Source organism: Aedes aegypti, chromosome 2 (genome assembly GCF_002204515.2).
Source record: "Aedes aegypti strain LVP_AGWG chromosome 2, AaegL5.0 Primary Assembly, whole genome shotgun sequence".
In the NCBI taxonomy this organism is placed as follows: domain Eukaryota; kingdom Metazoa; phylum Arthropoda; class Insecta; order Diptera; family Culicidae; genus Aedes; species Aedes aegypti.
The window spans coordinates 75,452,725-75,476,454 of record NC_035108.1 but is presented as its reverse complement, the minus strand read 5'-3'; the positions used below and the strand labels follow the sequence as shown (position 1 = coordinate 75,476,454).

General features: G+C 35.6%; 1 protein-coding gene across 1 annotated transcript in view; it reads left to right on the top strand.

Annotated features, from left to right (window-relative positions):
* The window catches only part of LOC5576770 (arginine-glutamic acid dipeptide repeats protein), a 198,595-nt gene extending 176,279 nt beyond the window's left edge, over positions 1-22,316 (top strand). Inside the window, exons 15-17 of the mRNA XM_001662807.2 lie at positions 18,477-18,568; positions 18,828-18,895; positions 19,277-22,316. Of these exons, the coding sequence (XP_001662857.2) occupies positions 18,477-18,568; positions 18,828-18,895; positions 19,277-19,343 (227 nt within the window). The 3' untranslated portion in view covers positions 19,344-22,316. The remainder of the gene's footprint in view (positions 1-18,476; positions 18,569-18,827; positions 18,896-19,276) is intronic.
* The last annotated feature ends 1,414 nt before the right edge of the window (positions 22,317-23,730 follow it).

Here is a 23,730-nt window from a genome sequence, read left to right as displayed (position 1 = left end):
CGAATGCATTGTTGTAACCCTGAAAAAAGTCGGTTTGTTTGAAATTGTGCTGCAATAGGGTCCTACAATGTTTAATGAAATCTTGTTTTTATTTAATAACACGAAAGAGCATGTTACTGCAGCTACTTTAGCAATTTTTCTCGCACAAATAACGGCTATATCATATTTAAACTTTAATTTAAAAATTGGGTCCATAAATGAACCTTGACACTTTTGATCATGTTTGACGTTCGCTTAGTCGACAAAAACACCACAGGGCTTTTAGTTTTAACACTACGGGGTTGTTCCTATCTGACATTTCGGAGAGGACACGGAAAACGAAATACACCCGAAATTTGAGTTTAAGCCAAGGGGTGTGACAAAATCTATTGAAAAAATAAAAAAAAAAATGCTTCTTGGGCTTAGACAAACGAAAAACATTATAAAATTGAGTAAACGTGTGTTATTGTCCTATACTTAAGCGTTTGGCACGAACATTGGGACAGGGCTTTAGGACAATTTAAGCGCGTTCTCCACGGATACGACAATTGCCTCTACATTACCCCGGATACCACGACGAAGCAGAAGAAGTTCTTCATGGTGCGGAACTTCTTCGAGTATCAAAAGGAGATCATGCCAATCATCGTGACTGGCAACTCTAACATCGATTTGAGCAAAGAGGAGAACATGGAGCACGCGGACTTCATGGAGAGCCTCAACCTCAAACTGGCTGCGGAACCCATTAAAGCAACCAATCTTAGTAGATCATGCGTGGTAACGTTCGACCGGAATATTTGTTTGAGAAGCAAAAGTTACCGCCCGCATAGAAAAATATTGTTCGTCTTATTGTGAAAACAGTTTACTTCTCCTATCAGTTACGGCGAAGTAGGCCGTCATTGACATTTGTACTGGGCATCGGTAAGCGCAAGTAGTGATACTTTTCTGAATCAAAATTACTTAAGATGACTGAGTTTTATCACTTTGGAATTGCAAGCTGCAAAATGGGTGGGGATTGCTCATCAAACCTTCCGGTCCGCCTCATAGTTACGTACTATTTGGTGCTGGGTGTAGTTCTTGTTTTTCCAGCTGTATTGAAAAGCATGAGCCATAGTCTTTGGCATACAATTGGATCTTTCTTTAGCAGAAAAGAACCGAAATGTCTATCGACGACCGGTGATTGCTAGCAGATATAGTGGAGAGCTTGTCTTGATACGTTCATCGCTTCAAGCTAGTTGAAAAACTGAATACACTGATTGCCTGTCGATCAGAGCCGAACTAGGCATAGATCGTCTACATACATCTGAATCTACATGTCTCCGATGTATTACATCGTTCCAGGTGGGAGTTATCTGATATGTGAATATGGTACCATAACAGAATTTTTCATCTGGATGAAGTGATAAATCATAATATTCCGCAAACTGTATCACACATCTACAGAATGTATTGCGTGAAGTTAAGACATAGCAGAGTATTGGGTACATAGGACCAAGTCCCTGCCGGGTAGCGCGAAACTGATGAGCGATAGACAATAGAATCAACAACACTGCCATAAGGGATAGTAAGCATGTGACTATTGTCGAAACTATGATTAGGAGGCAAATCAACATCCCAAGATCAATTTTTTTGTTACAACCCAATGTAGGTATTATTAAATTAGGCTGTAGAAAATGATAAATATCTGATCACTTATGAATGTGTTGCAAGGTAATAAATGCTCGTAGTCTGTTTTCTTCGAATACATATGTATAAATTGTTAAAATTGCCGAAGCATACGCGGAATTTATTAAACGGATTATGAAATTAGGACTGAAATCATAATGATGATAGATTATCAACTTTCCTTTCGTCGTGCTATTTGTTACCGTTAGAATCACCAAACTGATTGGTTTCCCACTACATACACCAATACAACAGCACGAAAACTGAAGTATTATAATCGCGCGTTGAAACTTATTCAATATCCATATATTACATTAATAAATTCTTGTATACAGCTGGTATAAATAACAGAATCATCAACAGGAAAACAGGATGCTTGTTTTATTAAACATACTCAATCTGCACCTAAAATCTCGGATCCAAATAGTTTTCTAAATAAAAATTGTGTCTAAATAAAACGTGGAGGCCAACAAAACATAATTGAGTAGGAGTTTACAAGTTACTTAGGGACTTGAAAGCACATGAAAAGCAGTTTAAATTAATCTATTAGTAGATCAACACTAATGCTCACATTTTTATATTCTCATTTCATCATGGTCCTCATTGCTCGAGCGGAGATGAACACCCTGGAGATGGAAAAAATCGACAGCGCTACGATAAGGAAACGTAACAGATGAGAAACTATCGATACATTTATCAATTATAAAACCCCGTTTTAATGTTAACACTTTGTTTCTGTTTTTTTCGTTTCAGCAATCAAACAACCGAACCAACTCTACTATCTTTTCATTTCTTCTTCGTTATACTTATAGTCCCTCTGGCACTGAACCGAGTGGTGCGCCTTCCGCTTTTATTAGCGCTGTCTTTGCTGTACGTTGAGCATGGTGTCGGAGGTGGTGTGCTCTGTAGAACATCTGATGTGCTACACGGCACGCCACTTCCGGCATTTTGTTTGGCGTGCGGGATGGGCAGTGCTGGTGATGAGGTGGAGGGCGCTATTCGGTTTAGTGCCAGAGGGACTATATCTATTTAATGTATCTGAAACTCGTGGGACCGCTTTAATTCCGGCGCCTGCTTGTGGAAGAACCCGGTGTGCTAAACGGTATAGGACATGTTAACGGGGGAGGCTTGGTAGGTCCTCACCCAGCCCGTGTCTAGATTGGCGGACAATTGTCTGCCAGGGTGTGGATTGAGCAATTACAATTACAATTACAAGGACCTTGCGTGAATTAAACAAGTTGTTTTCATGTATTCATTAGTATTATGTATATTATATGTATAAATATTATGTATATGTATAAATATTATATGTATATGTATATATGTATAAATTAAAATGAATTAACAGATTACACGAAAATATTTTTTTTTTACCAGGATATTTTTTTTTAGAGTATGATCGATGAGTTTCTAAATGTTATATATAAACTTTAAAAGTTTTGGATTTGGGTATGCGTTATGAGATCATGAAAACATTTTATTAATACTTATTTATTTATTTATTTATTGTTATTCAATTTTTTTTCCTATATCGAACACTTTTGCATCATTATCAGTACAGTTCGAGTATAGTTTTGCTTTAATTTTATTTTCTGACAATGGAATGAAACAGTGAAATTTTTGGGTTCCTTGGATCGTTTTTGCGTTATTATATTGCTCGCTGAGCTCTGATGCCGTTAATTCGTACTCTTCAGTAGTAGTAAAACAAAATTATAATTTTGTTAAATCTTCTTCTTTTCTGCGATTCGCCCAATCAAATAGTTCTTTTGCAGTTTTAATTGGATGCTCACGTTCTTTGGCTAAACTTGCTCTTGTGGCCATGCGCTTTATGGTTCCTCCAATAGCATCACAAGGACCTTTGCCATGTGACGTAGCAAAGAAATGCCATTCTGCATCAATTCCGTACTTTGATTTAAATTGACATAGGCTCGAAAAATTCTTACGGTTTTTTTTACTGCGATGCTGCTCCATCAGACATGAAATATATCTTTCTGATTTCTTTATCCTTATCAACGCGTAAAAAGTTAATCATTTTGGCAATGAACAAATTTACAGATACTGAGTCGTGTCTTAAATCTTCGGAAATTACAATAAAATTAAAATGTTCAATTTGCGTACTTCCATTGAAATAAATAATGAATGGATGAATTGTAGCTTGTTGTACGTTCCAGTGATGGGACTGCACTTCATCTTGCAATACAAAGCTATAGTTTTCAGAAAAATCACAAATGACTAAAAATTCACCATCTTGTAATGTATTTTTCGTATTTTTTAAAAAGCGGGATTGCTCTGTTTTAATAAAGTCGTGAGGAATTAAACTTTCTAATTTCAAGCAAAAAAATGACACAAACTCATCTACAGGTTTTACAATAGTTTCTAGGTCACACCTATCCGTGGTCACCCGCTGCTCAAATGATAACTGATCAATATAATTTTCTTCAAACTCAGCGAATAAAGTATTTTCCAATGATGAAGAATCTGGACAATCCGAACAAGATCGTAGATAGCAATTTGATGTTGTATTTTCAAACAAAAGACTACCAGTTAACATTTTAATATCCTTTGATAAATTGATTCTTTTCAAACTATGTAAGATTAGGTTAATATTTTCGTGTGTTGTGCACACACAAACATTATGTGTTCCTGAATTGGATAGAAGCTTGCATTGCCTTGGACGAAGGCTTGCAAATGAGGAAAAACCTACCTTAATATTTTCGTTAATTTCCTTGAAGCGTGTATACTAGAGTGGTTCAAAAATTCGTTTTTGCTCCACACCGCTCATTCGATTCAAGATCAAATTCTGAGTGTCCTCCCAAAATTTGAACTCATTTGGATGAAAACTGAGACTGCACAAGTCCTTCGAAGTTTATATGGGAATTACTATGGGAAAAGCAACCAATTCATTCAATCGGTCATAGTTTTTGCCCATGTGCTCTTGGGGATTAGAACTACCTTGATACTGGGAGATACATTCATCAGCTACAACTTTGCTGAAGACCGTTTTCAAATCAGACGCCTCAGTAATTAATTATTGATTTATATCCAGTCACAAATTCTTCAACAGTGCTCATTCAACTTCTGAACAGGCAACATTGCTGCACCTGGCGCGAAAGATAGCACGCACAAATCATGGCTACTATGTTTTACTGCATATATCCAGTGATGCCCGCAGAACAGCCGAATAATTATAGCCAAAGTTTTACAAATCATTCAAAAATCAATAACTAATTTCTGGAGTGTCCGATTTAAAAACGGTCTTCGGCAAAGTTGTAGCTGACTATTGTATCCCACAGTATCAACGTAGTTCCAATCCTCAAGAGCACATGGGCAAACACTATGACCGATTGAATGAATTGGTTGCTTTTCCCATAGTAATTCCCATATAAACTTCAAAGGGCTTGTGCAGTCTCAGTTTTCATCCGAATTAGCTCAAATTTTGAGAGGACACTCAGAATTTGATCTAGAATCGAATGGGCGGTGTGGAGCAAAATCGATTTTTTGAACCACTCTAGTGTATACGCTTCTTTCAAAGTAGTCATCATTAATCGTTTTTGGATTGCTTGACGCTTTCCATCTTTTTTTACAGATACATAATCTTTTTGGCCAGGCATAGCTCTACTTCCTTCATCGTCTTCAAAATATTGAATTATTTTTTTCTTTTGTCTCATCTGTTAATGAAGTACTCGACCTAGCATTTTTGGTTGCAAGACAGTTATTTTTGAATTGTTTTGCCTCTTTTGCTGTATTTCTATTGGTTTTGAACTCATCAATGGCGTCTTGAATAGACCACGAGCTTGGCAGCATCGACAAAATCAATAATTTTTCTTTCCTTGTCGTGGCTAGATTCGAGAACCTTTCCTTCATATTCATAATTACTTCATCGTAGTCTGTATTTTCCACATCCTCAGGTCCTAATTTGAAGAGGTTTCTTCGTACAGCTTCGTTGATTTCACGGTATTTTTTCTCGGGATAATTGACGTAACCCATCTTCGTCCATTTAATCGGAGTCACTTTTATTCCAGCTATCCCTTCGTTGAAGCGTTCGATGTTGACCTTCTGGATGCACTCATCTTCTGATTGATTTGTTGAAACAGATGTCGCTGATGGTACCGTGGCAAGACTATCTGCACTTGGTACTTCTAGTAACTCCTCAGTTGTTGTCGGTGCATCTAGTAATTCCTCAGTTGTTGTTGTTTTCGAACTTCCTGCAACCTGATCCACCGATGATGTACAGATTGCCCGTTTGTCAACGTTTAAACGGCAGGACGTACAAATGCGTAAATTTGTATTCAATGTAGACATTGGAGCATAACCAGCCGCTTTCAGTTTATCTATGGTGCTTTCGGTGAGATTTCGTAGCTCTTTCGAACACTTTTTTTCTGCAAACGGCCTGCAACAGTTGAGAAAGCGACTACTCATGTTGCTCGTTAGATTTTAATAAACAAAATCACTTTTAAGTTTTTACTGACTAGTTTGGTGTCGTTTGCTTGACTGAAGAAAAATTTTACAATTAAATCTTTTATAACCATAGTGGTAGTATATTTTTAGTTTTTTCGTGAGTATGTTCATGGTATGTACTTATCATGTTTTTGATGTTGTTGAAGTTACTCGCTTTCTCCCAAATATGATTAACAAAGTCTATTCTCTACCAAGGCGGGTCTATACCCAGGTGTAATCAGATTTTAACTTTGTGGAGAAAACCAGCGCCGAGAAAACCGACCTGCTTTACGTATACTAGATCACCTGGGTATAGACCCGCCTTGTTCTCTACGAGGTAAACTTTTTGCAGGTAAACTAGTCGTATACCTGTATAGAAAACTTTTTTTGTAGCTTTTGTCTTCAATATTAGATTTCTTATAGGTTTCTTTTATCAAAAGGTTTCAACACTATTGAGAGAATTTTTCTTCAGTTACGTACAATAAAAAATATGACACTATCAAGACTTTAGATCACAATACTGGATCGCGTCTAACTTTCTAATAGATGCTATAATAGTTATGAATAATTAAATAAAATATCATGAAAACAACTTGTTAACCTCATGTGGTACCCTTAACAAAAAATTCAGCAACGAACTGCGGTCCTAAAAAAAAATAACAATGAAAAAAAAATTTCACTAAGTGTCAAATTTGTGAAATATTTGAAATGTCATAACTTTTTTGTTTATTGGCTTACCATCACCATTTTTATGGTAGATAGCTAATATAATGGACCGTTTTCCCTCAAAAAATTACGTTGGTATTCCGATAGGGTTTTGAGATATTTGAGTTTTTGTGACAAAAATGATGTTTTTTAATGCAAAAAAAAAAAATTTTTTTTTTTACTGTGTGTATTTTTTTTGGAATCTTTATTTAGTTGTCTAACTTTGTTTCTTTAGTTGTCTAACAATCGAACGAACCGTTTTTGCTGTGCAGCTTTTTGAATATTTTTGAACCATTTTCACATACACCCTTTTGAAAAGTTAGTCGTGACTCAACTTGAAGATTTGATATCGGAAAATGACGATTTAGATGGAACTGAAAAACTGTGCAAAGTTTCAGATATTTTTGAAATGGTCGATCAGAATCGACTTGCATGCCTCCGTGGAATCCCTCAGCATAAGAATCAAATTGCGATACGACAAAGTGGATGAAAATTCGATTTTCTCGAGTTGGCTAACCTATTTCTAACGCGAAGAAAAGATATTGCGCGCCATAAATGTTCTCGCATCAACTGGAGATGCTGCCATCGAGTCAAGCGGGTTGCGTTGACATTCTCTAGGGAAGGCTCGGCCATGGCGGTGAGCGGACGGCCGATAAGGTAGTGGGCCAGTATGATCACCAGCGGGTCCGCAGGGTCGTTGGAGGTCGTTGGTGAACAGGGGTCGAGAGTTCAGTACCGCCTCGATCTCAACCAAGACGGTGGACAGTTCCTCGAACGTTAGCTTGACGTTGCCTTTGAGCTCGGGCAACTGATCGTCTGGAACGAACTGGGGCAAGTCGATGTCGTATTCCACCTTTTGGAGGAAGTCCGGGCCATTCCACCAAAACTGGTTGTTCTTCAATGCTTCTGGTAGTTGGCCTCGGGAAACGATATCAGCGGGGTTTCGCAGGGACCGGACATACTCCCATCTGTAGTCTCCGGTATTCTCTTGGATTACAGCGATTCGATTTCGTACGAATAACTGTAGTTGGTTGAGCGGCTTCCGTATCCAGGCCAGGACAATCGTACTATTGCACCACAGCACAATTTCCTGGAACGTCATGTCCAGAGCTGGTAACACCTTTTGCTCCTACTGGGTGAGCAGAAAAGCGGCACACAACTTTTTCCGAGAAATGGAAAGGTCATGAAGAGGAGCCAACTTGGACTTACTGGTGAGGAGTCGTAGTTTCGACGAACTGTGGGCAAACAAGCTTCGCCGAATCGAGCCGTCGACCGCCTGCGTCGTCGGCGTGCGAAAGTGAAAAAGTTATTATTATTATTATTATTTATTTTAAACAAAAATTTTGAAAGAGGGAAAAACCCCTTTGAGTGATTTCTTCTAGGAAATCTTTCTCAAAGAGGCACAAAACCTCTTTATCTTTTCACAAAACGTTATAAAACACACTTAAACTAAAGGCTCACACGGTAACGAACCATAACAGAGCCATTGTCTTGAAAGGGACATCAATTACGTTTGGAATTAGGGCATCAATTCAGTCAATTCAGTCGAATAAAAACCAGTCAGGGAACGAAGCACAACCTTATTGATATCTGAAAATAAATTGAAAAGAAAAAAGCAACAACGAAGAATCAAACAGAATATGAGATTTCATTCAAGAAATTGAACAATAATTTTAAAATTGGATAACATTTTGCACCAAGTATGTCACGCACAGACACAGGAACTGAGAGACCAAAATTAGTTATGCTGTTCATTAATTTGTTTCTTGGAGAAATATATTTGTCGCAATGAAATACTATATGATCAATGTCTTCATAGGATTTCCCACAGTCGCACAAATTGGAATCTGTGATGTTGATACGATACAAATGGCTGTTGCAAGTATAATGATTTGACATTAACCTCGAAAATGAACAAATAAAATTTCTACTAACTGACATATTTTTGAACCATGGAATGTGACTTGCTTTAGGACAAATCGAATGGCACCAACGTCCTTTATCACTAGAGTTCCAACAATTTTGCCAATTGGAAAGAGATATTTTTTTAAATTTTGAATAATATTCAGAAGGGGAAATATTACGATTGAAAATTACGCCACAATTCACACCTAATTTAGCTAAAGAATCAGCCTGTTCATTTCCATAAATATTACAATGAGCCGGGACCCATACGAATTTTATGACGAATCCTTGAGAGTTGAGATCAAATAGTATTTTTTTAATCATAAATATTACATGATGAGTTTTAAAATTAAAATTGATTGTATTCAATGCATGAAGACAGCTCAAACTATCAGAACAAACAATATATATATTTGGAGTACAATCTTTGATCAAGATGCACGTAAAATATAAGGCAATCAGCTCTGCTATGAAAATAGAACAGGGAGATTGTAATTTAAAAAAGTGAGCTGACAATAAATTGTACACACCGAAGCCAGCATCATCATGAATCAAAGAACCATCTGTATAATAAAATTGTGCAGGAGTGATTTCAGTAAATTTCCGCTCAAATAAAAATTTCGAAATATTAGAATGATGAATTTTTGGAACTTGTTTCAATTCGTAAAATAGAGACAAGTCGATTAATGGTTGATAAGTATGAATGTTGATATTAGAATTATAAAATGCATTCCATGGAATTGAAACAATGTTTTCAACAGAACAATGATTGAAGGAGTCTAATATTTTGCTCGTGGGATTAATTTCAAATAAAGACCTTAAAATATTAATAATCGAATGATTGTTAGAAAAACAATTCATCATAAATTTACAGTTCAATTCTTGAAAACGAAGTTTAAGTGGAATAACACCTGCCAAAACTTCAATTGATTGAGTATGAGTTGAATTCATAAGTTTTAAACAAATTCTCAAGCAACGAAATTGTATTTTTTCAAGTTTGACAAAATATGTTTGTACAGCACTACCAAATGTAAAACAACCATATTCCATTACTGAACGAATAGTAGTTTTGTAAAGTGTTATTAAATCAGAAGGATCTGCTCCCCACCAAGTACCTGTGATTGTTCGAAGAAAATTTATTCTTTTTGCACAAACTTTTTGAATGTGTATAATGTGAGTGTTCCAATTCAACTTCGAATCAAACCATATGCCAAGATATTTATATACATCAACTTCTTCAATTTCAAGACCGTTGAGATATAAATTTATTCTTGTGGAAGAATGTTTTCTTGTAAAAACAATAAATTTAGTTTTTTGGACAGAAAAAGAAAAACCATTCTCATGCGCCCACATATCAATATTGTCTAAAGCACATTGCATGAAATGTCTAATAATCTCTCTGTTTTTGCCGCTAATAGAAATCATATTATCATCAGCAAACTGAAGCAAATAACAGCCATTAGGTATAATGGAAGCAATATCACTTGTGAATAAATTGTACAAAAAAGGACTTAGGCAAGATCCTTGTGGAAGACCAAAATAACTATAACGAATAGTTTTGGAACATCCATTATGAAAAAAATTCATAATTTTGAAAGAAAATAAATTGTATAAAAAATTTGAAATCAAATTTGGAATTTTTAAAGTATTCATTTTATTGAACAATAAATCAATCAAAACAGAATCATATGCTCCAGAAACATCTAGGAAAGTTGAAACAACATCCTGCTTTTTATTGAAAGAAAGCTGAATTTGTGAAGCCAAAAGTGAAACACAGTCACGAGTACCACGACCTCTTCTAAAACCAAATTGAGAAGATGGAAAAATGTTGTTATTTTCAGCCCATAATTCAAGCCGATTTAAAATCATTCGTTCAAATAGTTTACGAAAACATGATAACAAACTGATTGGTCTTCTACTATCTGCAAAAGAAGGATCTCTATCAGGCTTCACAATACTTATAACTTTAATGTATCGCCATTCAAGAGGAATGATGTTTTGACATAAGAAAGAATTATAAATTGAAAGCAAATGAAGTTTTCCTTCATCAGGCAAATTTTTCAACACAATAAATTTAATGTTATCAATACCAGGAGAAGTATTTTTGGTTATTGATAAAGCCATATTAAATTCAGCTAACGAAAAAGGATTACAAAGTTCAGGAAAGTAATTAAAAGAATTTGTTTTGAAATTTACAGAACGAGGAACAAAATCTGGACATATTTTTGAAGAAAAGTCGTCAATCCATTTTTCCGAATATTCCAAAGCCGTAGAAAGAGGAGATTTATAATTTCTTAAATTACGAGCTACAGACCATAATTTGGATAATGAAGTTTCTTTATCAAGATTTTCAACAAAATTTTTCCAATAATTTCTCTTTTTGAATTTTATAACTCTTGTGAACTGTGCTTCAGCTTTACAGTATAATAAATAATGATTTCTGGAGCCAGATCTGCGAAATAATTTGAATGCATCTGATTTTTTTCTTAAAGAAATGGAACACTCATCATCCCACCAAAACGATGGACGTTTTATTTTAGTAGTGCCAGAAACAAATTTTCTCTTCTGAGAAATCCGTAAACAATCAATCAATAATTTTGTGAAAATATTATAATTTTCGATAGGAGAATCAGAATGTACAATGTTTATTAATGAACTATATATAAGATCAGAAAATTTCGACCAATTTACATTTTTACAAAGATCAGGAACACATGGTTCATGAAATACATTATTGAGTTCAGCAATTTGTATTCCAATTATAATAGGTAAATGATCACTACCATTAGGATCATTTATAATTTTCCATGTAGATTGCATTGATAAATTGTTTGAACACAGGGATAAATCAACACATGAATGATTATTAGGAGGAACAGCAATCCTAGTAATTGATCCATCATTCAAAATATTCAAATTAAAATCATCGATTAAGTCCATAATTAAAGAACCTCTACCATCAGTTTTCTCACTACCCCAGGCAAAATTATGTGCATTGAAATCACCTAAAATATAAAATGGGGAAGGAATTTCGTTTATAATACATTTAATTTGAGGAAGAGAAAAACTAACATTTGGAGGAATATAAAAACAAATAATAGAAAACTCATAATTATCTTTTCTTATAGAAACAGCAAGATATTCTACTTGTGATTGAAAAGATAAATCTAAATATTTAAATTCAAGATTCTCACGAATTCCAATTAAAACTCCTCCAAATGATGAATCCCTATCTTTTCTTATTATGTTAAAATTTGGAACGCGGAAAAATTTTGATGTGCCTAGCCATGTTTCATTTAAACAAAAAATATCTACATTGAAATTTGATATTAATGCTTTTAATCTATCAATTTTGGGAATAACACTACGGCAATTCCATTGTAAAATATTCAAACTGTTGGAAACCTTTGAAGCCATTAGGATGAGAATAATGAGGCAATGAGGGGAACAAATGAATTCAACTTATCCAAAACAGAGGCCAGAAATGGTAAAATCATTTTGATAATTTTTTTCCAAAAGTCGCTCAATTCCAAAAAATCAACAAGTTCCTCCAAAATTTTCAAAATTGAATTATTTGAATTTTCGTTATTTTGTTCATTCGAAATATTGTTTGATTTATGATCATTAGTCCTGGATAAGGGATCAGAATCAATTCTTTGAAAACCAGGAATATTTTTGTGAGAAACAGTTGCCTTAATAGGAGGAAAATTCGTGTCAAAAGAAGTTGATGGTTGAGGTTCATCAAAAATATTATTTTGCTTGTTAGGAGCTTTATTGGACGTTTTTCTCCTCTTATTAGGAGGTTTGTAAACAAAATTATTAAAATGTTCAAATGATTCAACTCCATCATCATCCGGTAGAACATCAAAAGCATTAGATGAAGAAATGTTATCTGAGGATTTCATTACTTCAGCATACGACAAAAGATTTTTATTTTTTAACTTTTGATTAAATTTAGTTTGTTGATCAATATAAACAACACAATCTTTCAAAGAATTGTGTTTTTGTTTACAATAGATACAAAGGTCCGAGTGTTTATTACACTCAGACGAAGAATGTTGCTCTCCACATTTCGAACATTTTTGCTTATTGGAGCAAAAACTTGAAGTGTGCCCAAATAAAAGACAATTGTCGCAATGCATGAGCTTTGGATAGTAAAGTCTCACGCGAAATTTTACATTATCAATCATTACGAAGTCTGGAAGGACTGAACCAGAAAACGTAATTTTGATACAATTTGAATGGATATACTTGGAGTCATTTCCATTAAAAAACTGTTTCGATAAACGAACACAATCCAAAACTCCGACAGGAGAAAGGGATTTGTTCCTGAAAATTCCTGAACCATGGTTCCTTACATCTTCACAATCCAAAAATTCATCATAAATTATTCCATTAATTTCGCATGCATCGCAAGGCGCATACACACGATAGGAATTAAAAAATAATTTGGATTCCAAAAGAGAGTTGGCATCGTCTCTCGATCCAAAAATTACTCTCAACTTGTCGAGAGAAATTTTTTTAATTTCTTTAACCGATTTATATTTTTTGTATATTTCGGATGAAATCAATAAAACGTTGATCGGTTTTTCTCTTTTACGAAAATAAACCACGAATGGTCCAGGAAAAGTGGAAGGATAAACCTTTACTCTAAAAGGTTTATTCAATGAAGTGGTTTCGTTTGAGTGATCCCCATCTTTTGACCCCCCCTCACCCTCATCAGTTTCCATAACAGAAACTTAACGAGGGAAAAATATTTGTTCAAAAATGGAATATATAAAGTAAAATAAAGGAATGGAATATAAAACGTATACTTATTGATGTCCCAACAAACGAAGCTTCAGAAAGAACTTGAACAACCAAACTTCTACGGCGAACTTGAAAAACAGGTAAAACTCTTGAATGGATGAAAGAACAGCAACACTTGAAACAAACACTCGGTGAAATACTCCAATCAAATCCACGGAATCGAAAACCAAAGCTCGGAAGTAATTTGAATCTGAAATGTGAAAAAAAAATGACAAGCAGAGAAAAAAACCGTTTCACCTGGTCAAGGCCTACTTACCGAGTATGAAAAAAAAAAAAAAAAAAAGTGAAAAAGTTGATTGCACACGCTGTGCATGTCAAAACGTGTTCGTTCGAGACGAGCTACGCTAGTGTGGAACAAAGTGGAAAGCGAATCAAAACAAGTTAGCTCCCGCTGTGAATGCCCGAGCAAAAACTTTGAACTGAAAAACTGCGTCGCGAGTTCCGTACGAAAAGTTTTTGCGCGTTCGAGAAAAAGTGCGCACAAGTTGGTGCGTTGTGTTAAAGGTGTTTTCGCGACGAGTTGAGTTCCGAAACGCGTCCGAGTGTGTAGAACTGTGCGCGATCCTGAATAAGAAGAGCGCGAAGAAAAAAACAATGCTAAATGCCGCCTGTGACGCCGTCGAAGCAAGCCGTAGAAAATAACGCCAACCAAGAAGTGGAGAATCACGTTTCGGTATCCGTTGCCGATACTTCCGGATCGTTCCACGGATTTGCCGAGTGGGAATCAGAAATGGATCCATAAATCAAGAAGGAGTTCGAGAAGGCCGTAAGACAGAGCAACCAAGTGAGAATGAAGCTTGTAAGAATCAATCGGACGTTGGCCAACAATCAGGAAATTGGATTGGCACAACGGAATGTGCTTTCCGCCACATACGTCGAGTTCAGTCAACTCCATACCAACATAGTGGGATTGGTACCGGATGAAACGTTGGAGGAGCAAGAAAATGAATACGCGGATTACGAGAAGATGCACTATGCCGCGTCCAACGTTGTCGAAGCGCTGATTTTGGCAGCAAAGCAAGCTATGGCTCCGATCCCTCCAGCTAGTGCAATAGCGCCTCAAGTTGTTATCCAACAGCAACCATTAAAGGCACCGATTCGCTCGTTCGATGGGAGCTATGTCGCCTGGCCTAAGTTCAAGGCCATTTTCCAAGATCTGATGGAGAACTCGGGGGATAGTGACGCAATCAAACTCGCATCACCTCGACAAGGCGCTCATCGGTGAGGCAACAGGTGTTCTGGTTACGAAGGTCCTCAGTGAAGGCGATTACGATCATGCCTGGGAAATTCTGACGGACCGAGAATGAACACGTGATTGTGGAAACTCACATCCGTGGGTTGTTGTCCCTCAAGAAGATGACCTCGGAGACCCACAAAGAGCTTCGAGCGCTCCTGAATGAAGCCACCCGTCATGTCGAAAGCCTCCGCTACCTCGAGCATTAAATGACCGGAGTATTGGAACACATCATTGTGTATCTGATCATCTCAGCGCTGACATCACTTCCAATCAGTGAGAATTGCGCGCTCCTTTCATAAACAATGTTGGCTCGGTGAATACGCATTCCAGTGCTGTTTTTCGAGCACAAATTGAAGAATATATATGATTTATTGCTCCTAGGAGCACGGTGCGTGGGAAATCAAAGTGTTTCGAGTTACGCATTAAATTTTTGAATTGCTACGGTGAGTGGAAATACAATTCCTAGTGAGTTTTAGAACAGGCACAGGAAAGCCAGCAAACAACCACACGAATCGTTAAGAAGAATTGATTCGGTAGGAGTGATATTTTACAACACAAATCACAGCACTTACTAGTTGTTTGCGTTCAAAACTATTAAATAGTGAAAAACACATTATGGAATGATTTCAGTTAAGAAACCACCCCTCTACGATAAGGTTAGTAACTTAAAATAATCATTTTTTGTGATCGCTCTCGAAAGCACTGTGAAAAGTGTGAGAGAGGGAGCGGAAAGTGAAGGGAAAAGTAAGGTGCCATATTAGAAGCCATTTTGGTACTCAAGCAACTATGTCCTTAAAACTGATTAGATAAAATTGCTCCGTTGTTAAACTTCATTAAGTTGTGATTGTGACTTTCACTTGTTTAGTTTTGTTTGAAAATAAAAAAAAATATTTAACAAAAAAACAAAGTTTTGATTAGCGTTAGCGTAGTTACGGTATACTTCGTAGATTGGATACTAGCAACATTCACGTTTCCTTTGATAACCTCATCTAGACTGCTTTCAGGAACAAGGCTGGTGAGTAAACCTTGGCCCAGCCTTAGACAATATTACCAAAATCATGAATATTGCTATTCCCGGCCACGCCCATCTTTACCGTAACTTGGGATAGGGGATGGAAATGTTGATGAAGCACTTACTTGATGAGAGGCCACCGACTCAGCGACACCCTCGTAAGTGCTACGGAGTTGGAGGTTGGGAGCGGTATATGGTCAAGGAAAGCCAGCGATGGACCCAGTGCATTTGTTGTTTAAATGTTTTCAATTTAATCTTTTGAATACCGGCAATCAAAAGTGAATTCATTTGTTTATTACTTATATTGATTATAATGTTTCGTTTTGTACTGAACGATGTACCTTTTCTGGATTGTGATGATTTAGATTAGAGTTTCTGCTTACAAAAAATAATCAGAACCGATCCCTACAGGGTCATCGGATTTTTGAAACAATACATAAAATTATGCTGCGCTCAAAATACTTAAAAAAAAATGAAAAAAAAAACACAAAGCAACCACGACGCACTGCTCGCTTCGCAGCAACCGACCGACCGGAACCGAACAAAAATATCGAACTTTGTAAGCAATCGCAATTAAACAAAAAAAAAAACAAAGTTTTGATTAGACAAAAAAAGAATTTGTTAGAAAAACTTGTTTTTCCTAGAAGTGCTTTTATTGCGATGTATGGACGGTTGGTAGTGAACATAAGTAATAAAGTGTATCGAAAAGTAGTCGCAAACATTCAAAACGGTATATCTCAGAGCATAGCTCATCTTTTCAAAAGCTTTTTTTTACGCAAATCTCCATCATGTCATCAAGTATTGAAGCAACTAAAAACATATTATTTAATATGCAGTCTTAATATAAATACAACAAGGTTTACAAAGCATAGAAAATAAAATCTTGCACAAAATTACATTTTTGAAGTGTCGATGATTTGTATTGAACAAAATTTATATCAAACAAAATAGGATGAGAAGCTTATTCTATCGGAAAATATGTTTACTTCACACAGCACGTAAACGGATTTCAAAAAATAAATTATTGCTCTAAGAAAGCTCAAATATTGGAATAAGGTCGGTTTTAGAAAGTCACTTTTGTATAATCAACTTTTGAAGCTCTGTCATATACAGTGGTAATTATATACAGTACCATTCTTTGCTTACGTTACTTCATAAATATGCAATGAAACTTTTCCAATCAAATAATATTTTTTATTCGTTACAATCGTTCGATACTACCATTAACGTGTAGAAAGAGAAAATCAAAAAACGAGGTCCTTCAAAATCCACTTTTTTTATTTTTGTATTTGCTCTCAAATGCTTTTTAATGTATTTTTCAAAATATATTTTTTAAACTATGTCATGAGAGTTGTGGCACAGAATATATTGGCATAAACAAAAATCGTTTTTTCTTAAAATTTAACACATTTATTAACATATCAATTTTTTTCAGAGGTGTGCAAGATTTTCATTAGTATTCATTAGTAATTTGCAAAATTATCATACAAAATGTCACTTTATTCAAACAATATTACCGCATCATAATTTTTAAATACATTGTAAAGCATTTCTGAGCAAAAAATTGTTTCTAGGTGCAACCCAATATTTTTGAGACTGTTTTGAATGTTTGCGACTACTTTTCGATACACTCCTTATTAAAATAAAAAATGATCATTTGTTTTACATCGAACTTTCAACTTTGTTTTTTTTTTTCAGTGTGGGCCACAAATGAGACCATTTTTATATGGAATTCTAGATTATTCAAATTTAACCATGACAGGGATTGCATATATCTAAAAAGTGATCAGTGATCATGGTGCCTCTTTCCCATAGAAGCTTTTGTTTGATCCCGAATGATTTTCGACGAACTTGAGACAAACTGAATCAACTACCGTTCTGTCTCAAATTCCGAACCGAACATACTCATATTCCGAACACTCGGTTTTTGTATGGCGATTTGGTTGAAATGGTTCGCTGAAATTTGTCAAAAAGTAATCAGGAAATGGCAGTTAATTGAAATTTAATTTTAACATATTCAAATCCATTTTACACCTCGGGAGTAGTTACGATTCTCTAGTTTGGTGTCAGTAAAATTAACTCAGAAAAATTTATTTGCGAAATTAGTCATTTGAATATGATTTATTCGTGCTGTTCGAAATAGGAATCAAGCAATCAACTTATTATTGAAAAATTAAAATAAACTAACTGCCGATAATTTGCATCACAGTTGTTTGTGATGATATATTCTGTTGGAAACTACTAAGCATATTTTAATTATTTTCTTGTATCGATTAAAGAACTAACTTATTTTTTATCTAGTTTAAAATTTTACCTAGATGAAGTAGGTATCTACAAATATGGCAGTCCACGCTCCTTTTTGCGGACAGCTATCATGTAATCTCATTTTTATATTTAAGATTTTTTTTTATTTTTCACCATCATTGATCATACTTCCTTCGTCATTTCATGTGACCTAGCATCGAACCTTTCCATATTCCGCTTTATTTTGTTTCCACAATCCCCAGAGTGTCGATCAAATCGATATCAAGCAACGAGTATTTTTTGAGAAATGTTTTCGGATTAAAAAAGTGTGTACCTGCTTATCTTTTATCACATTATTGCAGTAACACCAATTATTTCATCTGTAAAACACATTTTTCTGAATTGTTAATTTATTACCATAAAACAAATGTTCGTGTTTAATTTTGTTTTTCTTTATTTCTTCTCGTTTTCATTTCGCCCCTCTAGCTGCCAATGTACCATATCCGAGGCCGAATGTGCTGATGCCGAGGGATCCCCACTCGGAGGTCCTGTTGCGCATGTCGTACGATCCCTTGCAGGTAAGGTTCCCGGGATGGCCGCAGTAAGGGTCCGTCAAACCAAATTTCAACTCTCAGCCACCCAACCCCGAATCAATTGGATCAGCGTGGAAAGTCCTAAATTGTAGATGATTACTATAAATATAGTACGAGCCGCTGCTGAGTTCCGATCGTAATCGATCCGGTTGAACGATATTCATATGTTGTATCTCTGTCTGTTTATCATCCCCTCTTGTATGTATGAATGACTGTTTATCACCGCCACCGCCACCACTACCAGCAGGCCGCTGAGTTCCAACGGCAAAACGCGTTAGACCGTGCCCACTCGCTGCATGAGCAGTATCTTAGGTATATTTGAAGTCTTGATTGTTTTATTTAAACACTAATTTTCTGAGTACGACTACTTTTTCATTTTACTATGGGAAAATCATTTGGAAGAACGTCGTTCGATATTGAATCATCCGAACTCAGTTTGTTTTACAGCATGTGATTGTATATCAAACGAGCGCATACCAAAATGATAATCCCATAAAACATTTTTTTTATCGAACGTATCAAAAATCAAAATTTTATGTATTCGTAAATTAGAGTAACTTTTCTTTATTTTTTGTTTTGTTTAGAGGTAGATTTGTATTTTGTTTAGATTTTTTGTTTGATTGTTTTCTTACTACTGGAGATTGTTCCACTGCAAGTTTTCGCTAATGTTACCTCCTTGAACACAATTTTTAGACAACACGAGCGGGAAATGAAAGTAAGAGCACTGGAAGAAGCGGCACGTGGCGGTAAACCAATGTAGGCGGGACATTGCACACTATAGACTAACTAGGACACGAAGATGAGGAAGATGAACAAGAAGAGGGTGAGAACAGACACAGGCTAGAAAGAAAAGGCAGCAAACTAGGTTATGTTAGTATGTTTTCTTTCTGCAAACGTGTGATTGTACATAATTGGACGAATGTAATCAACCACGGACTGGGGACGATCTCTAGCTAAAAAAAGTTAATGCACAAGTTGAATTTCGATTCGGTTAGTCATGAAAAATATTTATTCAAAGAACTGGCATCACTGGATACTTTGTTGCTGTGCTAAGATTATCTATTGGAGAATATTGTCAATAATAAGGTAATATTTCAGTTCACATCAGGGGGTAGCCAAATTCCTTGACATTCGCGATGATATTGGAAAGCAGTCTAATCGGCATAGTGGGTAGCGGTTGCGCCAAAGTTGGTCGTAAAACATTCATTGCAAAATTGGTTCAAATCGAGTCTGCCATGCTTTTCGGGGCACCAATGATCTAGAAGTGAGCTGGCTTGGAAACATGGTTACAACACAAAGCAGTTTCAAAAAAGTGTTACACAACATGCACCCAGACCCACTGTGCTGTGCACTGTTACACTGAATAGGAAAATGAATCTAAATCAAAGAAAAAGCAAACATAATTTGCAGCATGTGATGTTTCTCTACCGCAAACGTCATTGCAGGTACGAACACAAACATATTTGACAACCATAAGTTGGACAAAGTACACATAAATCATTTGTATGACTGTATAAAGTAAACAAACGGTAGATAGTAAGTAGATTCGTATATATTTTATATTTATGATAAAATTTAAGACGGAAATAGTCTTTCTGCGAGGATTGTGTCGATTTCATATTGACCCAATTTCATCTCGCTAGAGTGGACTGTTGCCACTCAACTTCAATCCACAAGAAATAAGAATGTTAAGCAAACCCTGCCCTAGGCTTAAAAGCGCACTATTCAAAACTAAAAAAATGCTTCTAAATTTAACACAAACAAGGTCCCATTTTCGAAATCTTCTAAGTGTCTATATTCGTATGTCGTACAATACAAAAGGCGATAACAAAGCAAGTTTTATGTAAAAAATATAGCGATTTACTTTCCTATTGCTTACGTTTATGTTTGCGCAAGGACAAACTTTCACAAATGAAATTTCACTGGAAAACGATTTTCCAACATCCTATAAGTATTCAGCAGACGGACGAGCCGACACTCAAAAACGTCGCTTTTGTGCTGATCACGTGGAGCTCTTGCTCGAAGATTGGTACTTACCAGAAAATGCTACCTTAGTTAACCACTTAATACAAACAACCATTCAATTGCATTTTGAGTTACGACGAAAAAGATATGAAAAGTTAAAACTTAGCTAAAACACTGATATAGAGGTTTGATTGTTTAACATATTTGATAAATGTCAGTTAAGAAATAAAAAAGCAGAAATTTTAAACAAAAACTAGTTGCCTGTGAGCTCTGTTGTTTTGAGTTCTAACTTATTGACATTTTCTACCGACTATATTTACGTACGCAGACACGAACAAAAGTGGGAGAGCCGGCAACACTGTTGTAACAGATGAATTGTAAATTTGGTAACAGAAAAACAACTATAGTTCCGACGAGGAGTGAAACCTTTTTCAGACAGAGCCAGCTTCTCGTCGTGAACCGTAAGGCAAAGCAACAGCCAATATGTAAAAACAACGTGTACAACTTAAGTGACAAGTATGGATGTGATCCCCATTAAACATTTGACAGTTCAACAGCCGACTGAATTGATTGAAAAATCGGTCGATTGTTGCACCGACGCTTATGGAAGATTAACACAGGGATCAACCGAATATCACCCGACTCAATAGGGTGGGCCGACGCAATCCTACTAAATAGGTGGATAAATCGGTATTTTAAGTAAAATCCAAGCAAGTTGACCTACAAAACATCAGATTTCCTCGGTCACCCGATTTAATCTAGCGATTGATCAGTTGATAGCTGTGTTAAACTTCCATAAGCGTCGGTGCAACAATCGACCAATTTTTCAACCAATTTAGTCGGCTGTTGAACTGTCAAATGTTTAATGGGGATACTTGTTAACTTGACAGATAATCAGTTTGTAAAGGCCATGCTATTCAACTATCTGATAAACTAGCATACTCTTTTTCTATAACGGAAATGGTTATGCTTTACATTAACTTTTTCTCACCCGACGCGAGCTTCAATTTCGTTTTTTTGAAAATATCACCTGCAGATCAAATCTGTAGCATTTTAAGGGTTTTATGACGAAACTTTGTGAAATGCATTTTCCCTCCTTTTCTATCAATCTAACGGTATGTTTTTCTGCCTTTCTTCTTTGGTAAAATTTCTATATGTCTTCAAAACGTTGAGGTATTTCCTTCCATTGAGGCAAAACATACTCAACTTCTTTGAAACAAATTTCATTCACCGTTGAGGTATTTTCCTTCAATGAGACGAGACTTCTCGTCTTTGGTCGGGTCTGATCCGATCAGATGTTATCCTTCAGATATTCAAACACTTCATAGTTTCCCTTTAAAGATGATATTACACATTCTACCGTCTGACTGGTTTTTTGTAGTTTGATACTTGACCACTTGACAGGTTGAACACGAATCATCAGTCTGAATAGCATGGTCTTCTCAGTGATCTGCCAAAACTGCCACAATGCACATAACTGAACCGGCAGCAACAGAAAACAGTCGAAATATGAACGACATCGTTCAAGCAAAAGTGAGAGATTGCAAAAACAGGAACAAAAAAATGAGAGTACAGTATAAATAAACAGAATGGTATATTATTGATCGATAAGTATATCTCGACAGCAGCAAAACAAAAGTAAACAATTATTTAGTGAATAAAGGGATAAATACAGAATCATTGATCTTATATTAAAGCAAACAAATATTTAATTATGTATTAGTAATTCTATTGACAAAAAGTATAATAATGGAAAAGAATCAACACACAATTAAAAGTGAAAACATAAGAATAGTGATGATAAATATACGAGTAAACAAAATATTAAAAATCCGCTTTGCGCTATTATTAGGATTCTAGTTTTGAAGAAAATAAGTTTGTTTTAGTGTCATATGAATTACCCATATTATTATTATTATTATTATCATTATTATCAATACCCTATTACGGTATTAAGGCTCAAGTATCCATCATTCGATCATTACCAATCATCAAAATTTTCCAGTCAAAATCAACCAGTTTTTTTTTCAATCAAATTTGAAGCAATCCGCCATAAAAATCTATAATCGCATTACAGATAGCTTTTGTTGAGCATTGCTTTGATATTGCGCCAAAAAACTGGTTTTATTTTTTTTATAACTATGATGATTATTTTCCTCTTATGAACAACAAAAGTTTCAATCAATCAAGAATAAATTATTTCCGAGATGAGCTAGCCTCGTTTATAAAGATTAATAATAATAATAAAAAAAAGAGAAACAAAAGATAAAAACAAATATCTACGAGTAACTGATACTGAAGAAGGCTACAAGTGGTAGTCGCAATACGTGTGTGTATCTGTCAAAGATAAGCAATTAGGGCGGAATTAAAAGGTACAAGGTACTCCTATCTACTTTTTTGTTTCTCTATTGAAGTTCTGCTCAGAGAATTCGAATACATTTAAAAGTGTTAATAACAGGCCTCGTGGCCGTGCGGTTAATGTCGTCAGGCATTTAAGCGCATCGTGTCATGGGGTGTGGGTTCAATTCCCGCTGCAGCCATTGAAACTTTTCGTCACGAATGTTTCTCGGCTGTACCACTGGAGCATGCTTGTCCGTTGTCTAGTGTTAAGTTACAGTCTGTGCAGCTAAATGGCTGAAGACGGTGGCTGTGTCTTTTTTTTTTAATAAGAAATTGTGTGGGATTATTTTGAAACTTGTCGTGTGCCATATCGTCCCTACATGCTAGCTCCCTGGATGCTACAACTCGAAAATCCAAATTTCGAACTATCCAATGTTGAAAGTTTGACCGTTTCACCTGGTGATGGTTAATCACAGAGAATATAATTGAAAAGTAAACTTTGATTTGTTTACTTTGAATCAAACACTTCTGATCTGAAGGATATCTTGTAAAGTTAATTAAGATTTATGTTTTGGCAAATTGAAATCGAAATTTCGAGTTGTCTAATTGTTGCATTAAGGGGACGATATACTGCCCCATGTATAGGTACCGTAAAATGGGGCGAATAGAAACATTATCCGACATATTTGAATGTGTACAACGTAAATCGTGTGGATAAAAACCGATGAGATTATCAAACGAAACATTAATGTTGTTAGTATCCGATCTACGAAGTATACCGTAACTACACTAACTAACTAACTAACACTAACTAACGTAAATCGTGTGGATAAAAACCACTT